We start from the raw sequence: 14,825 nt of genomic DNA, 5'->3' as shown, positions 1-14,825 counted from the left end.
CCCCCTCCCTCGCTCAGCCCCCCCCATCCTCCCCCTCCCTCGCTCAGCCCCCCCCATCCTCCCCCTCCCTCGCTCAGCCCCCCCCATCCTCCCCCTCCCTCGCTCAGCCCCCCCCATCCTCCCCCTCCCTCGCTCAGCCCCCCCCATCCTCCCCATCCTCCCCCTCCCTCGCTCAGCCCCCCCCATCCTCCCCCTCCCTCGCTCAGCCCCCCCCATCCTCCCCCTCCCTCGCTCAGCCCCCCCATCCTCCCCCTCCTCCCCCTCCCTCGCTCAGCCCCCCCATCCTCCCCCTCCCTCGCTCAGCCCCCCCCATCCTCCCCCTCCCTCGCTCAGCCCCCCCCATCCTCCCCCTCCCTCGCTCAGCCCCCCCCATCCTCCCCCTCCCTCGCTCAGCCCCCCCCATCCTCCCCCTCCCTCGCTCAGCCCCCCCCATCCTCCCCCTCCCTCGCTCAGCCCCCCCCATCCTCCCCCTCCCTCGCTCAGCCCCCCCCATCCTCCCCCTCCCTCGCTCAGCCCCCCCCATCCTCCCCCTCCCTCGCTCAGCCCCCCCATCCTCCCCCTCCCTCGCTCAGCCCCCCCATCCTCCCTCGCTCAGCCCCCCCATCCTCCCTCGCTCAGCCCCCCCATCCTCCCCCTCTCAGCCCCCCCCATCCTCCCCCTCTCAGCCCCCCCCATCCTCCCCCTCTCAGCCCCCCCCCATCCTCCCCCTCTCAGCCCCCCCCCATCCTCCCCCTCTCAGCCCCCCCCATCCTCCCCCTCGCTCAGCCCCCCCCCATCCTCCCCCTCTCTCCCTCGCTCAGCCCCCCCCCATCCTCCCCCTCCCTCGCTCAGCCCCCCCCCATCCTCCCCCTCCGTCGCTCAGCCCCCCCCATCCTCCCTCGCTCAGCCCCCCCCATCCTCCCCCGCTCAGCCCCCCCCATCCTCCCCCGCTCAGCACCCCCCATCCTCCCCCACTCAGCCCCCCCCATCCTCCCCCCCTCAGCCCCCCCGCTCTGCCCCCCCCATCCTCCCCCGCTCAGCCCCCCCCATCCTCCCCCGCTCAGCCCCCCCCATCCTCCCCCGCTCAGCCCCCCCCATCCTCCCCCGCTCAGCCCCCCCCATCCTCCCCCGCTCAGCCCCCCCCATCCTCCCCCGCTCAGCCCCCCCCATCCTCCCCCGCTCAGCCCCCCCCATCCTCCCCCTCCCTCGCTCAGCCCCCCCATCCTCCCCCTCCCTCGCTCAGCCCCCCCCATCCTCCCTCGCTCAGCCCCCCCCATCCTCCCCCTCTCAGCCCCCCCCATCCTCCCCCTCTCAGCCCCCCCCATCCTCCCCCTCTCTCCCTCGCTCAGTCCCCCCCCATCCTCCCCCTCCCTCGCTCAGCCCCCCCCATCCTCCCCCTCCCTCGCTCAACCCCCCCCATCCTCCCCCTCCCTCGCTCAACCCCCCCCATCCTCCCCCTCCCTCGCTCAACCCCCCCCATCCTCCCCCTCCCTCGCTCAGCCCCCCCCATCCTCCCCCTCCCTCGCTCGGCCCCCCCCCATCCTCCCCCTTACATTTAACCAGTTCATTGTTGTAGCTCTGCAGCGCGGCCCCCTGCTGGGACATGGCGGCTCCCCGCGCTGGGTGCGGGTCAGTCCGGCCGCCGCTCCGCTCAGTCCCGCTGCCCGGGTCCTGTCTCCCGGCAACAGGAGTTCGCTCGCGCTCTCCTCACGTCATCAACCTGCAACATGTGAGTGGAGCTTGTGACGCATGTTCCCTGCGACAGCGTGGTGTCATCGCTTCAGTCTATTTCTTGTGATCCTGCCTGAGAAAGCTCCATCAGTTTAGTTGCAGTAATTCTAATCGCGATTCATAACAACTTTCCTGATAATACTGATCGGCAGCGTCAGAAATAAGAAGTCGTCTATTTTCACGCATGCGCATAGCTGTCCCGGTTAGTTGCTCCGCCGGCATCGCGCATGCGCCTCCCTGGCCTGCCGGCACTGAGCGCCATGGCGGCGGTGGAAGGTTGTGGGCCGAGCCTGTCCGCAGCCTGGAACAGGCTGAGCGCGGTCCTTGCGCCCCTCTCTGCACTCGGCCTGGTAACCGGGAGCCTAATTACTGTTTAACAGCTTGGGAAAGGAGGGGTCGCTGTTGTTATCCGGGTTGATTAGTTGTCAAGTTGCAGCCGCTGGAATGAGTGGATTTTCTGAGGGAAGATCCGGAATTTAAACTTCGGCTTCGAGTGAAACAAAAACATCAGCTGCTCCCCTTCCTCAGTGCAATTATTCCCGGCTCCCCCCCATTGCCCCTCCCCCCATTGCCTTTGCTGTCCCCATTGCCCCTTCTCCCCCTGCTCTTCCCCCATTGCTCCTTCTCCCCTGCTCTCCCCCATTGCCCCCCCCCAGCTCTCCCTGATTCTGTTGTGTTTCCCCCATCAGTATATCTTAGCTAACCTGTGTTCCCTCTGCCCTGTGCTCTAACACAGTAAGAGTTTTAACAACACCAGGTTAAAGTCCAACACGTTTATTTGGTAGCAAATGCCATTAGCTTTCGGAGCGCTGCTCCTTCGTCAGATGGAGTGGAAATGTGCTCTCAAACAGGGCACAGAGACACAAAATCAAGTTACAGAATACTGATTAGAATGCGAATCTCTACAACCAACCAGGTCTTAAAGATAGACAATGTGAGTGGAGGGAGCATTAAGCACAGGTTAAAGAGATGTGTATTGTCTCCAGACAGGACAGCCAGTGAGATTCTGCAAGTCCAGGAGGCAAGCTGTGCTCTAACACCAGAGAATCCTCAATTGTCAGCAACTTGCTGATGTGAACTCTGATAAACATTGGTTTATGTTCATGTCACACAGTTGAGGTTGAATTCAGCTCAGTCAGTTACTAGTTTTTAAAAAAATCAAATGCCTTTTGCCTTTTCTGACCCAATGGATGATAACACCTGCTCTATCCTACAAGTTGAGAGCAGTCCCTTGAAAGGTGATATTGTCACTAGCTACACATTTGTTAATGCAGAAAGCAATGTATTCCGTTTTGGTGTAATGCCCCCAAAGCTATTTGATAAGGATGCAATAGTGAATTCTGCCTTTAAGATTCAAATAGCTGGAACAGCAGTGTGACACAACCATTTTAATCAAACAATTTGTGTAAATTTGACATAAAATATAGTCTTGAAGTGGTACAAATAGTGAAAGATGCTGAGGAGAAGAGAAGGTATAGATTTTTTTATGCTTATAAATGTATTTGTTTTTCAGGAAGCTTCTGGATTGGGAAGTGATGGTGAGTTTGTGGAGGATGATCTTCTTGCTGCACTGGAAACTTTACGGCATTATGGTCTGAACTCAGTGGTGGTGGAATGGTTTATGGAAGTCTTGCAGGTAGACCTTCAGAGGAACATTGCAGCAGAGTTCTGGGACTTTCTCACACAAAGGGAGAACATGGTAACAGAACAACGGCGCTCAAAGCTCCTGTATGATGCCTTCAGTATGTTGGATCAAAGTTTAGCACCCTATCTGCGCAGCCTGAAACATTTAGAGTCCTGGATTGAGGCTGGACTAATTAACAGTGTAGGACCTGGAACACTGAAAGACAAAGTCTACACCATGATTAAAGCCGTGTTATTCTTCTCAACTATGCAATCTTTCCAGGAAATTATACACGAGTTTTACACTCGTGCTTTCAGTATTTATGTACACCAAGACAAGACACTGAGGAATGGAGATAGCATGAGTGAAGAAGAAGATGAGTGTGCTGTCGATGATATGGAACTACTGAGCTGTACAGGCTGTAGTGCAGTGAAGGAGCAGTGCTGGTGTGCCACTGCAGTGGAGCAGTTTGCAAAGGTCAATCACGTATTGTAAGTACCAAGCTTTGGTCCACAATTTTAGCCATGTGCCAGTTGCAGCCTTTAGTAAACAGCCACTGGAATACCCATGGTCATTGATTGTTAGCATTAAATTACAGAAGTTATGGAAAAAACATAATTTGAGTGAATTATGCAATATGATAGTGCGACAACTGCAAAAGAGGTTTCAGTAGATTAAAAAATGTTGTATTTTTGTGCACTTTGGGAGGCAAGGGGAAAGTCGCCATAGTCTCAGATGGCCATAGGCTTTGAGAGGGAGAGCTGACTAGTGGTGATTTAACCTGAGGATCACCACACCTCAGGAGAGGGGTAAAGTTGAGAAAGCAGAGCCTTCAGGAATAACCTCAGCTGCTACGGGAATTGAACCTGTGCTGTTTGGAACGCACTGTCAGTTTGGGAGCTGTATAGATGCTCCTTCACCAGTTTAGGGAAACACAACTCATATTTAGTTACAGTTTAAAATTATAAAAAGGCTTGTAGCCTCAGATGTGGAGATGCTGGTGTTGGACTGGGGTGGACAAAATTAGAGGTCACATGACACCAGGTTATAGTCCAACAGGTTTATTTGAAATTGCAAGCTTCTGGAGCGCTGCTCCTTCGTCAGGTGAAGTGAATTTAGGTCAGGTGAATTTAGTCAATTATAAATATGTCTTGTAACTCCTTCGTCTGGGACACTTCCACAGGATTACTGTTAGCTGAAACCACAATGACAGGCACTTCTTCCAGCACAGGCAGTTCACTTCTATCTGTTTCTGTGAAAATGCAGGTTGTGCCTGCCACACGATGACCAGGTACTTCAGTGCTAAAACAGTCGGCAACATTTCCTGATGGCAATATACTTCCTGATGGTAAAACTGGCTGCTGGGGTATCTCTCTTTTTCTCAAGTGGTCTATGTGTTTTGGGACAATCCTTCCTTCTACTAATTCCACTTGATACGACAGAGATCCAGTTATAGAGACAATGACTCCAGGGACCCAACTCGACCCATTACCAAAATTCCCCTCATACACAGTGTCTCCTATCGTAAACAACTATGTTGACTGGCATGAATCATGACTTGCCTTCTGACTACTTTGGCTGGCCTCTACCCTCCCTGGCAAATTTGGAAACAGGCAGCCCAGTCTTGTTCTGAGATGATGGGTTGTCAATAACCCTGCTGGTGGGACTCCCGTTATTGCATGTGGAGTGGTCTGGTAGTCAAGACGGAAGCATGAGTTTCTGGTCTCCAGAGTTCCTCCTGACTGCTTCTGTTAGGCCAGATTTAAAAGTTTGGACAGCTCATTCAGCTAGTCCATTGGATGCTGAGTGGTATTACGCAGTTCTAATGTGCTTTGTACCATTGAGTGGTGGTCGCATAATCTTTCAATGATAGTATGCATTGTAGAAGACTTCACCTCAAAAATGTCCATCCCCTTTAGGGTGTGCAACAACGATGAGCAGAAACATTGTGCCCATGAATGGACCAACATAATTAATATGGACTCATACCCATGGCCGGCCAGGCCATTCCCAAGGGAGTAGCGGGGCTGCAGCAGGCAACCTTTGTTGCATTTGCCACTGTTCACAGTGTTGACTCAGCTCTTGATGTTGGCACCAATGCTAGGCCACCACACAACATCTAGCAAGCATCTTCATCTTTGAGATGCCCAGATGAGCACTGTGTAATTCCATTAGAAGCAGCTGTCTGCCTGGTACAGGGACGAGTACTCTTGCTCCTCAGGGTATGATGCCATCTTGGCAACTCACTTCATCCTTGCGGGTGACAAATGGTTTTGTTTCTTCAGAAACTGGTTCATTACATATCTGTAAGTATCAGATTATAAGCTTGGGTTCCACACGCGTTCAGGAGAATTGCCTTGTGCTTTGCCCCCCCCAGCCACCCATTTCATTCACTTGGAAGTGATGCCAAGGTGTTCTACATATTGTGTCCAGTCCTCAGTGGAGGAGTCAAATGGATCTATCTGTCCAAAGAGGGGCATCTTGGTCAATATTCTTTTCTCTCAATCTCACTGTAAACTGGATACTCACAGTTTGAGGATCATTTTTTAAATATTTGTTGCCAAATGTAAAGATGCTCACTCACCAGTTTAGGGAAATCACAACTCGTTTATTTACAAGTTAAAACTATGCAGAGACTTGCAACCTCGTGGCTGCTTTCAGCTCCCGAGTTGGCTGAGTATAGAAGCCTGCAGTGTGATCCTCTACCCTGCTCCTTAGTTGGTTCCCTGGGTTAGGTGACCCTTACTCTGCAGAATGATCCTTACAGCGACAATCACCCGAGGACGTTTCCTGTGAGGAACATTTTAAGCGAAATAAAAAGCTTGACCTAATCACTTGAAGCTTTCCCAGGTTCTTGAAACATCATATATCTTCTGATATTGACAGATGTACCATTACCTGGTCTTTGCAAGTTAGGTAGATGGTGTGTGAGAACTATGCTGGTTAACGCACACCTCCCAGATGTCTGTTTACTCATTGCTGATGAGAGGATCTGGCAGTTTGATGAAAGCTTAATGCTGTTTGATGTCCCTAAATTCCAAGTTGTGGTGAATGGCCTACCAATTCTAAAACAACAGCGTATTGTTCCAAACGTCACCTTTATGCAGCAATGTATATAACATCTTTAACATTATAAAACATCCCTTCATGCTTCGCTGGGGAATTATAAAATAAAATATTACATCAAGTCACATGAGATACTAGACCAAATGTCCAAAAGCTTGTCAAGAGACAGATTTCAACGATTGACTCAAAGGAGGAAAGTGAGATATAGAAATGAAAAGGTTTGGGGAGGGAATTGAGGTGTTGTTTAAGTTAAGTTTTTTTATTAGTCACAAGTAGGACCACATTAACACTGCAATGGAGTTGCTGTGAAAATCCCCTAGTCGTCACACTCCAGTGCCTGTTTGGGTACACTGAGGGAGAATTTAGCATTGGCAATGCAGATAAACACCATGTCTTTTGGACTACGGGAGGAAACCGGAGCACTGCATGGTGGCACAGTGGTTAACATTGCTGCCTCACAGCACCAGTGTCCCCAGGTTCAATTCTGCCCTCGGGTCACTGTCTGTGTGGAGTTTGCACATTCTCCCCATGTCTGTATGGGTTTCCTCCAGGTGCTCCGGTTTCCTCCCACAGTCCAAAAATGTGCGGGTTAGGTTGATTGGCCGTGCTAAATTGACCCTAGTGTCAGGGGGATTGGCAGGGTAAATGCGTGGGGTTACGGGAATAGGGCCTGGGTGGGATTGTGGTCAGTACAGACTCGATGGGCCAAATGGCCTCCTTCTATACAGTAGGGATTCTATAATTCATCCGGAGGAAACCCACACAGATACGGGGCAAATGTGCAAACCCTGTACAGACAGTAACCCATGCCGGGAATTGAACCCGGGACCCTGGCGCTGTGAGGCAGCTGTGCTAACCACTGTACCACCGTGCGGTGCTCCGGTTTCCTCCCATAGTCCGAAAGACATGCTGGTTATCTGCATTGGCAATGCTAAATTCTCCTTCAGTGTACCCAAACAGGCACTGGAGTGTGGCGACTAGGGGATTTTCAAAGCAACTTCATTGCAGTGTTAATGTGGGCCTACTTGTGCCTGTAACTAGGAGCTGTGATCATCTGTGTCAATTGCTGCAGGTTGAGGTGGATCGAGCGCTCACCTTTGTCATTGTCAAGTACAAGGTCATTGTGACTTTGAGAAGAATCGCTTTGGTACAATGGTGTTTTGGCAAACTGATGGAATTTAAACATTCAAAATTCAGACATATATTGTAAAATGCCAGGCGACTATAGATTAGTACAGTAAATAGACACAAATCTGTTTTGCTAGCAAGAAAAAATAGTTTCCTGTAAAGTCAGGTTGCTGTAGTGTTGATTTGGCACCAGGTGGCAGTTAGGCATTTAGTAAGTACAATTTTCTGAGTTTTTGCAAAAGATGCCGCAGATTCTGGCAGGGGTGGGCTGGGGGGTGGGTGAGGGAGGTGATTTGTGTTGTCTTATCCGATGTACTTGTTGGTTTGTAATGACTGAGTTGGAGTGATTGGCAGCCAGAAATATTTTTTAAAACTTGTGTTTTCAGCCTCTCACTGTCTCCACAGCGCTCTACAACCATTGAAATGTTGAAAACCGTTTCAATGTAGGAAACCAAGCAGGCAATTTGTTCCCAAAGATGGAAGACAATTTTCCTCATAGTTCAAGAATAAATGTTGGCCAGGACAGTGTGATAACTTCCTTTTTAAAATATTGTCAAGGGATCCTTTGTATCGAACTGAGGGGATAGACGGAGCCTTAGTTTAAAGTCTTACCTGGTTCAGAACCTGCCTGAAATGTCACTGAGATTGTGTGCTCAATTCTGTGGCATGGATCTTGAACCATGACCCTCTGACACAACAGCGAGAGTGCGTTTTTTTTACCTCCTTGTGATTTGGGTGTCACCAATTAAGCCAACATTTATTGCCCATCCCTAATTACCTGAGAAAATGCTGGTGGGCTGCCTTGAATTGCTGCAGTCTGTGATTCCAGTACATCTACAATGCTGCTGGCAGAGTTTCAGGGTCTTCATCTCACCTTCATGAAGGAACGGTTATGATCCTTGGCCAGACCCTGAGTCGGGTGGGGGAACGGGGGAGAGAGATTGGGTTTGGGAGGGATAACATTTTGTCAAAAGTAAATTAAGTTTGAGATTCATGGCGCTTACTAAGTAACTAAAGCCACAAAATTCCACTGTTTTTAAACAAAACTAGACATTACTACACCAGTTCAGATGATAAAACAATTTACAAAATCTGTCTGATACTCTAAGAATGAAGTACAGATGAATTAATGGGCAAACCATGGTCAAGCTGACAGATAAGACCAAAACAGATTCTATGGATTTCTCAATAACCCACCCAGACATTCATCACAATGTGAGCCAGACAATCTCATTGCAACTTTGTCTTTCTTGTGAGGGTTTCTAATCTGCACCGTTGAAGATTTCGCCTTGGAATTCTCTCCAAAAAGAGGCTCCAACTCGGAGAACTTCAACAACAGTCCACCTCACCACCGGAGCACCCATGCTCCAAAGGGGCACAGTCTATAACACCGAGTTACCAACTTTCAGCTGCCTTTGTGGATGTTTTCTGGGCGTCTCTTGAACCCACTTCACTTAAAGTTTGATAACTGCAGCCCTTCTCATGCTTTCTAATTTAACCGGGACCTCTTCTTGTCCCTGTCGTTGTCCCTTACCTCTTTGTCATTTCCTGGCTGACTAAAGAACTGATTCCAAAGATGTGCGGGTTAGGTGGATTGGCCATGCTAAATTGCCCTCAGTGTCAGGGGGGCCAGCTAGGTTAAATGCATGGGGTTATGGGGACAGGGCCTGGGTGGGATTGTGGTCGGTACAGACTCGATGGACCGAATGCCCTCCTTCTGCACTGTAAGAATTCTATGATTCCAGCTGACTGTTCAAGAACTGTTGCTCACTGACCCTTGAACTGATGTGGTGATCTATCAAAACATTTCAAGAGGGTCCCACCCTTGTTACTAGGCGGGAGCAAATTGAAACTTCCTGTACTTGAAATGTTACAATCTTCACAGACTGCTAATTTACATTGCACACAAAATGAATGGATTTCATAAACAGTATTTTAAACATTTAAAAGCTCTCAATTCCCATATGGGAGAGAAACCTATTTGCTGTACACATCAAGTAACTTTAGCTAACAAGCTTCTCTATTGAAATTGAACTTTGTTTCCAATGTGGTGAAACTTTGATTGTTCTCAGCCACATTCTCAATTTTTGGGGATGAAGCTACACTAACAGCAATAATTCTTCCTTCACTCGCATCTGTTGTGTTCAGCTGATACGATCAGCTGATCTGAAAGCACGAAGGTTTCCCTTGAACTTGTCTATAATTTCAGCCAGTGTACATGAGAACATTTCTCCCTTGATGTTCACCAGGACGCTTACATGATGGGTATCTGTGTTCACATCCAGAGGTTGATGCAGCAAGTTTCTCAGCACAGAAACGGGTCCAACTGAGAGATCCGTGTTTATGCTCCATATGAGTCTCCTCCTGCTCTATTACTTAACTTAGACCTATCAATATAACATTCTATTCATTTCCTACACCTGTATTGATATATGTGAGACGGCAGACGAGTAGTAATGTTACTGAACTAATCATAAATCTGAAGGTGTGAGTTCAAATCCCACCATGACAGCTGGGGTAATTAAATTAATAAAAATGATCTAATTTCATTGTTGTAAAAACTCACCTGATTTACCAATGTCCTTTAGGGAAGGAACTCTGCCATCCTTACCCGGTCTGGCCTACAGTGACTCCGGATCCACAGCAATGTGGTTAACTCTCAGTGGCCTCTGAAATTCCCTAGAAAGTTGCTTACTCGCATCAAACTGCTACAGAACAGCACAGTGGGTGTACCCACACAACATAGATGGATGTGGTTCAAGAAGGTGACTCCCCATCAACTCTCTCGGTCCTTAGGGATGGGCAATAAACACTAGCCTTAGCAGCACTTACCCCTAAAGTGGAAAAAGTAAAAAATATCCAACTTCCTCTTAAATGTATAGATGTTTTCACTTCTACCACTCTGTGACAGTGAGTTCCACATCCCCATCGCTCTTAGTAAAGAAGGTTCTCCTGAATTCCTTACTGGATTTATTAGTGTCTTGTTTTAGAGTCCTCCATAAGTGAAAACATGTTCTCTCTATATCAACCATTTTGACCCTCTTCATAATTTTAAAGGCCTCTATCAGGTCACCTCTTGGACCTCTCTTTTACAGATAAATAAACCCAACTGTTATAAATTATCTTTGAATTTCCTCCAGTGCTTCGATATTCTTTCTGTAATATGGAAGCCAGAACTGTGCCACCATACTGGACCCCCGAGGCTCTATACAGGTTTAATATAATTTCTCTTCTTTTGAATTTTATCCTCCTCAAATCATCAAATATCAATATATGTTTAAACGTGCTCTGGTGCCAGTGAAGAGTGCCTTAGGGAAGGAAATCTGCCATCCTTATCTGGTCTGGCATTGGGGTGGCATGGTGGCACAGTGGTTAGCAGTGCTGCCTCACAGCACCAGGGACCAGGGTTTGATTCCCAGCTGGGTCACTGTCTGTGAGGAGTCTGCACGTTCTCCCCGTGTCTGCGTGGGTTTCCTCCGTGTGCTCCAGTTTCCTCCCACACTTAGAAAGACGTGCTGGTTAGGTGCATTGGCCATGCTAAATTCATCCTCCATGTACCCAAACAGGCGCTGGAGTGTGGCGACTAGGGGATTTTCACAGTAACTTCATTGCAGTGTTAATGTAAGCCTACTTGTGACACTAATAAATAAACTTAAACTTAAAGCTTAAACTCTTGAATCTAGAATTAGCTGATATGCCTGATAGTATGTTCAACACTTGCCTTATTCACTGTAACAAGTAGATTTAAATACTTAACGTCAATAGCCCCTGCAGCATGGATCTTGCCAATAGTTGCTGACTTGGTTACTGAAGATAATAACACACTCCTGCAATGCACACCTTCAGGGGGACAGTTTTATGGCAATATTTTTAATTGACCTGGCAAATAGGTATAACCTCAAAAGTTCAATAGGACACTTGATTGGTGGATAGATCAATTATTGCATGTAGCATTCATATTAAAGTAAATAAATTGGTAGCACACATTGAACCATATAGATATGGTCTAATAACCATTCCAGTAATGTAGTTGCAGGATGACAAGGAATGGGTCCTGAATATTGAAGGGTATATGACATTGAAGAAGAATAGGAAGCTCGGTAAAGGTGGAGGGGTTGTACTGTTATGCAAGGATGGCATTGATACCAAAATTAGAAATGACCTTGGTTCAGGATGTAGAACCGGCTTGGGTGGAGGTGAGGAATAGTCGGGGAAAGAAGTCACCAGTGGGTGTGGTCTACAGGCCCTTAACAGTAACCACAATGTAGGACAAAGTATACCAGAGAATATTGGGTGCTTGTGAAAAAGAAACATCAATAATCATGGGTGATTTTAATCTCCATACAAACTGGAAAAATCAGATTGGCAGTAGTAGCCTGGATGGCAGTTCATAGAATGCTTTTGAAACAGTTTTTTAGAGCAGCATGTTCTGGAACCAACTAAGATAAAAGCAAATTGTTGTAGGTGCTGGAATCTGAAACAAAGACAGAAAATGCTGGAAAATCTCAGCAGGTCATAGAAATCATAGAAACCCTACAGTACAGAAAGAGGCCATTCGGCCCATCGAGTCTGCACCGACCACAATCCCACCCAGGCCCTACCCCCATATCCCTACATATTTTACCCACTAATCCCTCTAACCTACGCATCTCAGGACACTAAGGGGCAATTTTAGCATGGCCAATCAACCTAACCCGCATATCTTCGGACATCTTGGTCTGACAGCATCTATGGAGAGAGAACAGAGATCTGACGAAGAGTCATCCAGATTCAAAACGTTAACTATGTTCTCTCTCCATTGATGAGATCAGGCCTTCTCAGATTTTCCAGAATTTTCTGTTTTTGTTGTGTAGAACGATTCTTGTTAGGCCAGGAAATCAGAGGTTAGCAGGGTAGATGGGAATTCGAAACACAAGCAGATCAGCCATGATCTTTTGAATGGTGGAGCAGGCTCAAGGGGCCGAATGGCCTGCTTTTGTTCCTATTTTGCATTCGCATGTTTTCAGTTCCAGCTGATCTTGCCCTACTTCAGATAAAAATCAATTATCAATCAATATTTAGGCCCGTCTTCCCTGACAGATAACAGCATGGGTGTAAATCATCAGTCATAAAACATGTCCAGCAGTCTGCTGTGCTATTTGCTGTGATTGGATCAGTATAAATCAATATTAAAGGTCATGTTTCTCTTGGGTAAACTTACTATTCTGAGTTGTTAAATTTCTATTGTCAGGCACTCACTGAACCTATTGGAACGAATCAGTGCGGATGCCATCACTACCATCTTACATAAGATGATAGAAGAACATGTGGGAAGATTGTGTCGTGGAGAGTATGAGAACTCCTTTCTCTCCCAGCTGGAGGAGGTAAGAGTACCAGAATTGGGATTTCTTTGTCTTTACCTGCTAAATAACAAGACTCTCTGTTTATTTTGTGGGTGGTGAAGGTGTTGGCCAGTGTGCCAATGTACTTGTCTCTGTGCGTATTTTCTTTGTCTTGGAATGATCCAATCAAGACAGTGAAAACTTACATAGGGCCTTAGTGTTTGTGGTGAAGAGTCTGGTCACACATTGATGTCCCGAGGCATGGTACATTGGGGAAACTATGCAGACGCTGCGACAACGGATGAATGAACACCGCTCGACAATCACCAGGCAAGACTGTTCTCTTCCTGTTGGGGAGCACTTCAGCGGTCACGGGCATTCGGCCTCTGATATTCGGGTAAGCGTTCTCCAAGGCGGCCTTCGCGACACACGACAGCGCAGAGTCGCTGAGCAGAAACTGATAGCCAAGTTCCGCACACACAAGGACGGCCTCAACCGGGATATTGGGTTCATGTCACACTATTTGTAACTCCCACAGTTGCGTGGACCTGCAGAGTTTCACTGGCTGTCTTGTCTGGAGACAATACACATCTTTTTAGCCTGTCTTGATGCTCTCTCCACTCCCATTGTTTTGTTTCTTAAAGACTGGATTAGTTGTAAGTATTCGCATTCCAACCATTATTCATGTAAATTGAGTCTGTGTCTTTATAAACTCTGTTTGTGAACAGAATTCCCACTCACCTGAAGAAGGGGCTTAGAGCTTCGAAAGCTTGTGTGGCTTTTGCTACCAAATAAACCTGTTGGACTTTAACCTGGTGTTGTTAAACTTCTTACACATTGAGCTGCAGGGTACAGTGCACTACCAGTGCAGGTTAAAATGGGAACCGAAAGCTGGAAATCTGAAATCAAAATAGAAAATTCTGGAAGAGTGCAGATAAGGTCAATATTTGGGCAAAAAAAAATCATGCTTCAGGTGCAATTTTAATTAAAATTGTGTACCAATTCTGATGAAAGAACCTGCTTGAAATAATAAGCTCTCCTTCACTTTCAGAGTGTCAGCTATTTCTCAGTTGATACCACTCTCGCTTTTGAGTCACAAGGTTCCAGGCTCAAGTCCTACTCCAGGGCTGAGTACAAAAAGCAAAGCTGACACTCCAGTGCAGTACTGTGGGACCACTGCACTTTCGGAGGTGCAGTCTTTCAGGTGAGAAGGTTAAACCTAGGCCCCATTTGCCTGCTCGGGTGGATGTAAAAGATCCCATGCCACTATTTTGAAGAAGAATGGGGGAGTTGTCCCTGATGTCCTGGTCAATATTTATCCCTCAGACAACATCAGAAAAGCAGATTATCTGGCCATGATCGCATTGGGAGTTTGCTGTGTGTAACTTGGCTGTTTCTTACAACAGTGACTATATTTCAGAAATGCCTCATCGGCTTTAAAGTCCTTTGAGAAGTCCCGTGGTTGAGGGATGTACTTCATCTTTTCTATATTTCCAGTGAAATTATCAGCATTTCTACCTTTGTCCTGTGGACCCAGTTTTGAGTATACTGTACATCAAAATATCTTTGCTACAATCTTTTAATGAACTGCAAGATTTTATTATCTTTTCGGCCTAGAATGCATGTGTTTAGATAAATGACACAGACTCTTGAGCCCTGGGTTTTTCCAGAATCCTGGTTGCAGCATAGAAGCCAGCGCTGGGGGAGGCGCGGTGTCCGGCCCTCCCTACACAAGGCCTGAAGGGAGATTCAAAGCTGTGGCTCTCTGGCTCAGTCTGTAATGATGTGGAGATGCCGGCGTTGGACTGGGGTAAGCACAGTAAGAAGTCTCACAACACCAGGTTAAAGTCCAACAGGTTTTTTTTCAGAGCAACAGTTGGTTACAGACAAGTATGAGTACAGCGCACATATACCAGAATGTTATCAGGGCTCCAAGGGTTAGATTATGTGGTGAAATGAACATAAATAGATTTTTA

General features: G+C 47.5%; 2 protein-coding genes across 4 annotated transcripts in view; one reads left to right on the top strand and one right to left on the bottom strand.

The window, feature by feature from the left end:
- Positions 1–1,853, bottom strand: part of ssna1 (Sjogren syndrome nuclear autoantigen 1) — a 32,192-nt gene extending 30,339 nt beyond the window's left edge. Inside the window, exon 1 of the mRNA XM_078226702.1 lies at positions 1,533–1,853. Coding sequence (XP_078082828.1) covers positions 1,533–1,584 — 52 coding nt within the window. The 5' untranslated portion in view covers positions 1,585–1,853. The remainder of the gene's footprint in view (positions 1–1,532) is intronic.
- The window catches only part of anapc2 (anaphase promoting complex subunit 2), a 105,897-nt gene that overhangs the window by 43,585 nt on the left and 47,487 nt on the right, over positions 1–14,825 (top strand). For 2 of the 3 annotated variants that reach the window (XM_078226688.1, XM_078226686.1), the window contains exons 3-4: positions 3,224–3,825; positions 12,759–12,891. In XM_078226688.1, coding sequence (XP_078082814.1) covers positions 3,224–3,825; positions 12,759–12,891 — 735 coding nt within the window. Of the gene's footprint in view, positions 1–1,938; positions 2,061–3,223; positions 3,826–12,758; positions 12,892–14,825 lie in introns of those variants that run through there. The other variant, XM_078226687.1, reaches the window with a different exon arrangement.

The sequence above is a fragment of the Mustelus asterias genome, chromosome 13 (assembly GCF_964213995.1).
Source record: "Mustelus asterias chromosome 13, sMusAst1.hap1.1, whole genome shotgun sequence".
In the NCBI taxonomy this organism is placed as follows: domain Eukaryota; kingdom Metazoa; phylum Chordata; class Chondrichthyes; order Carcharhiniformes; family Triakidae; genus Mustelus; species Mustelus asterias.
The sequence above is the reverse complement of the archived record's forward strand: the minus strand, read 5'-3'. Positions and strand labels throughout refer to the sequence as shown.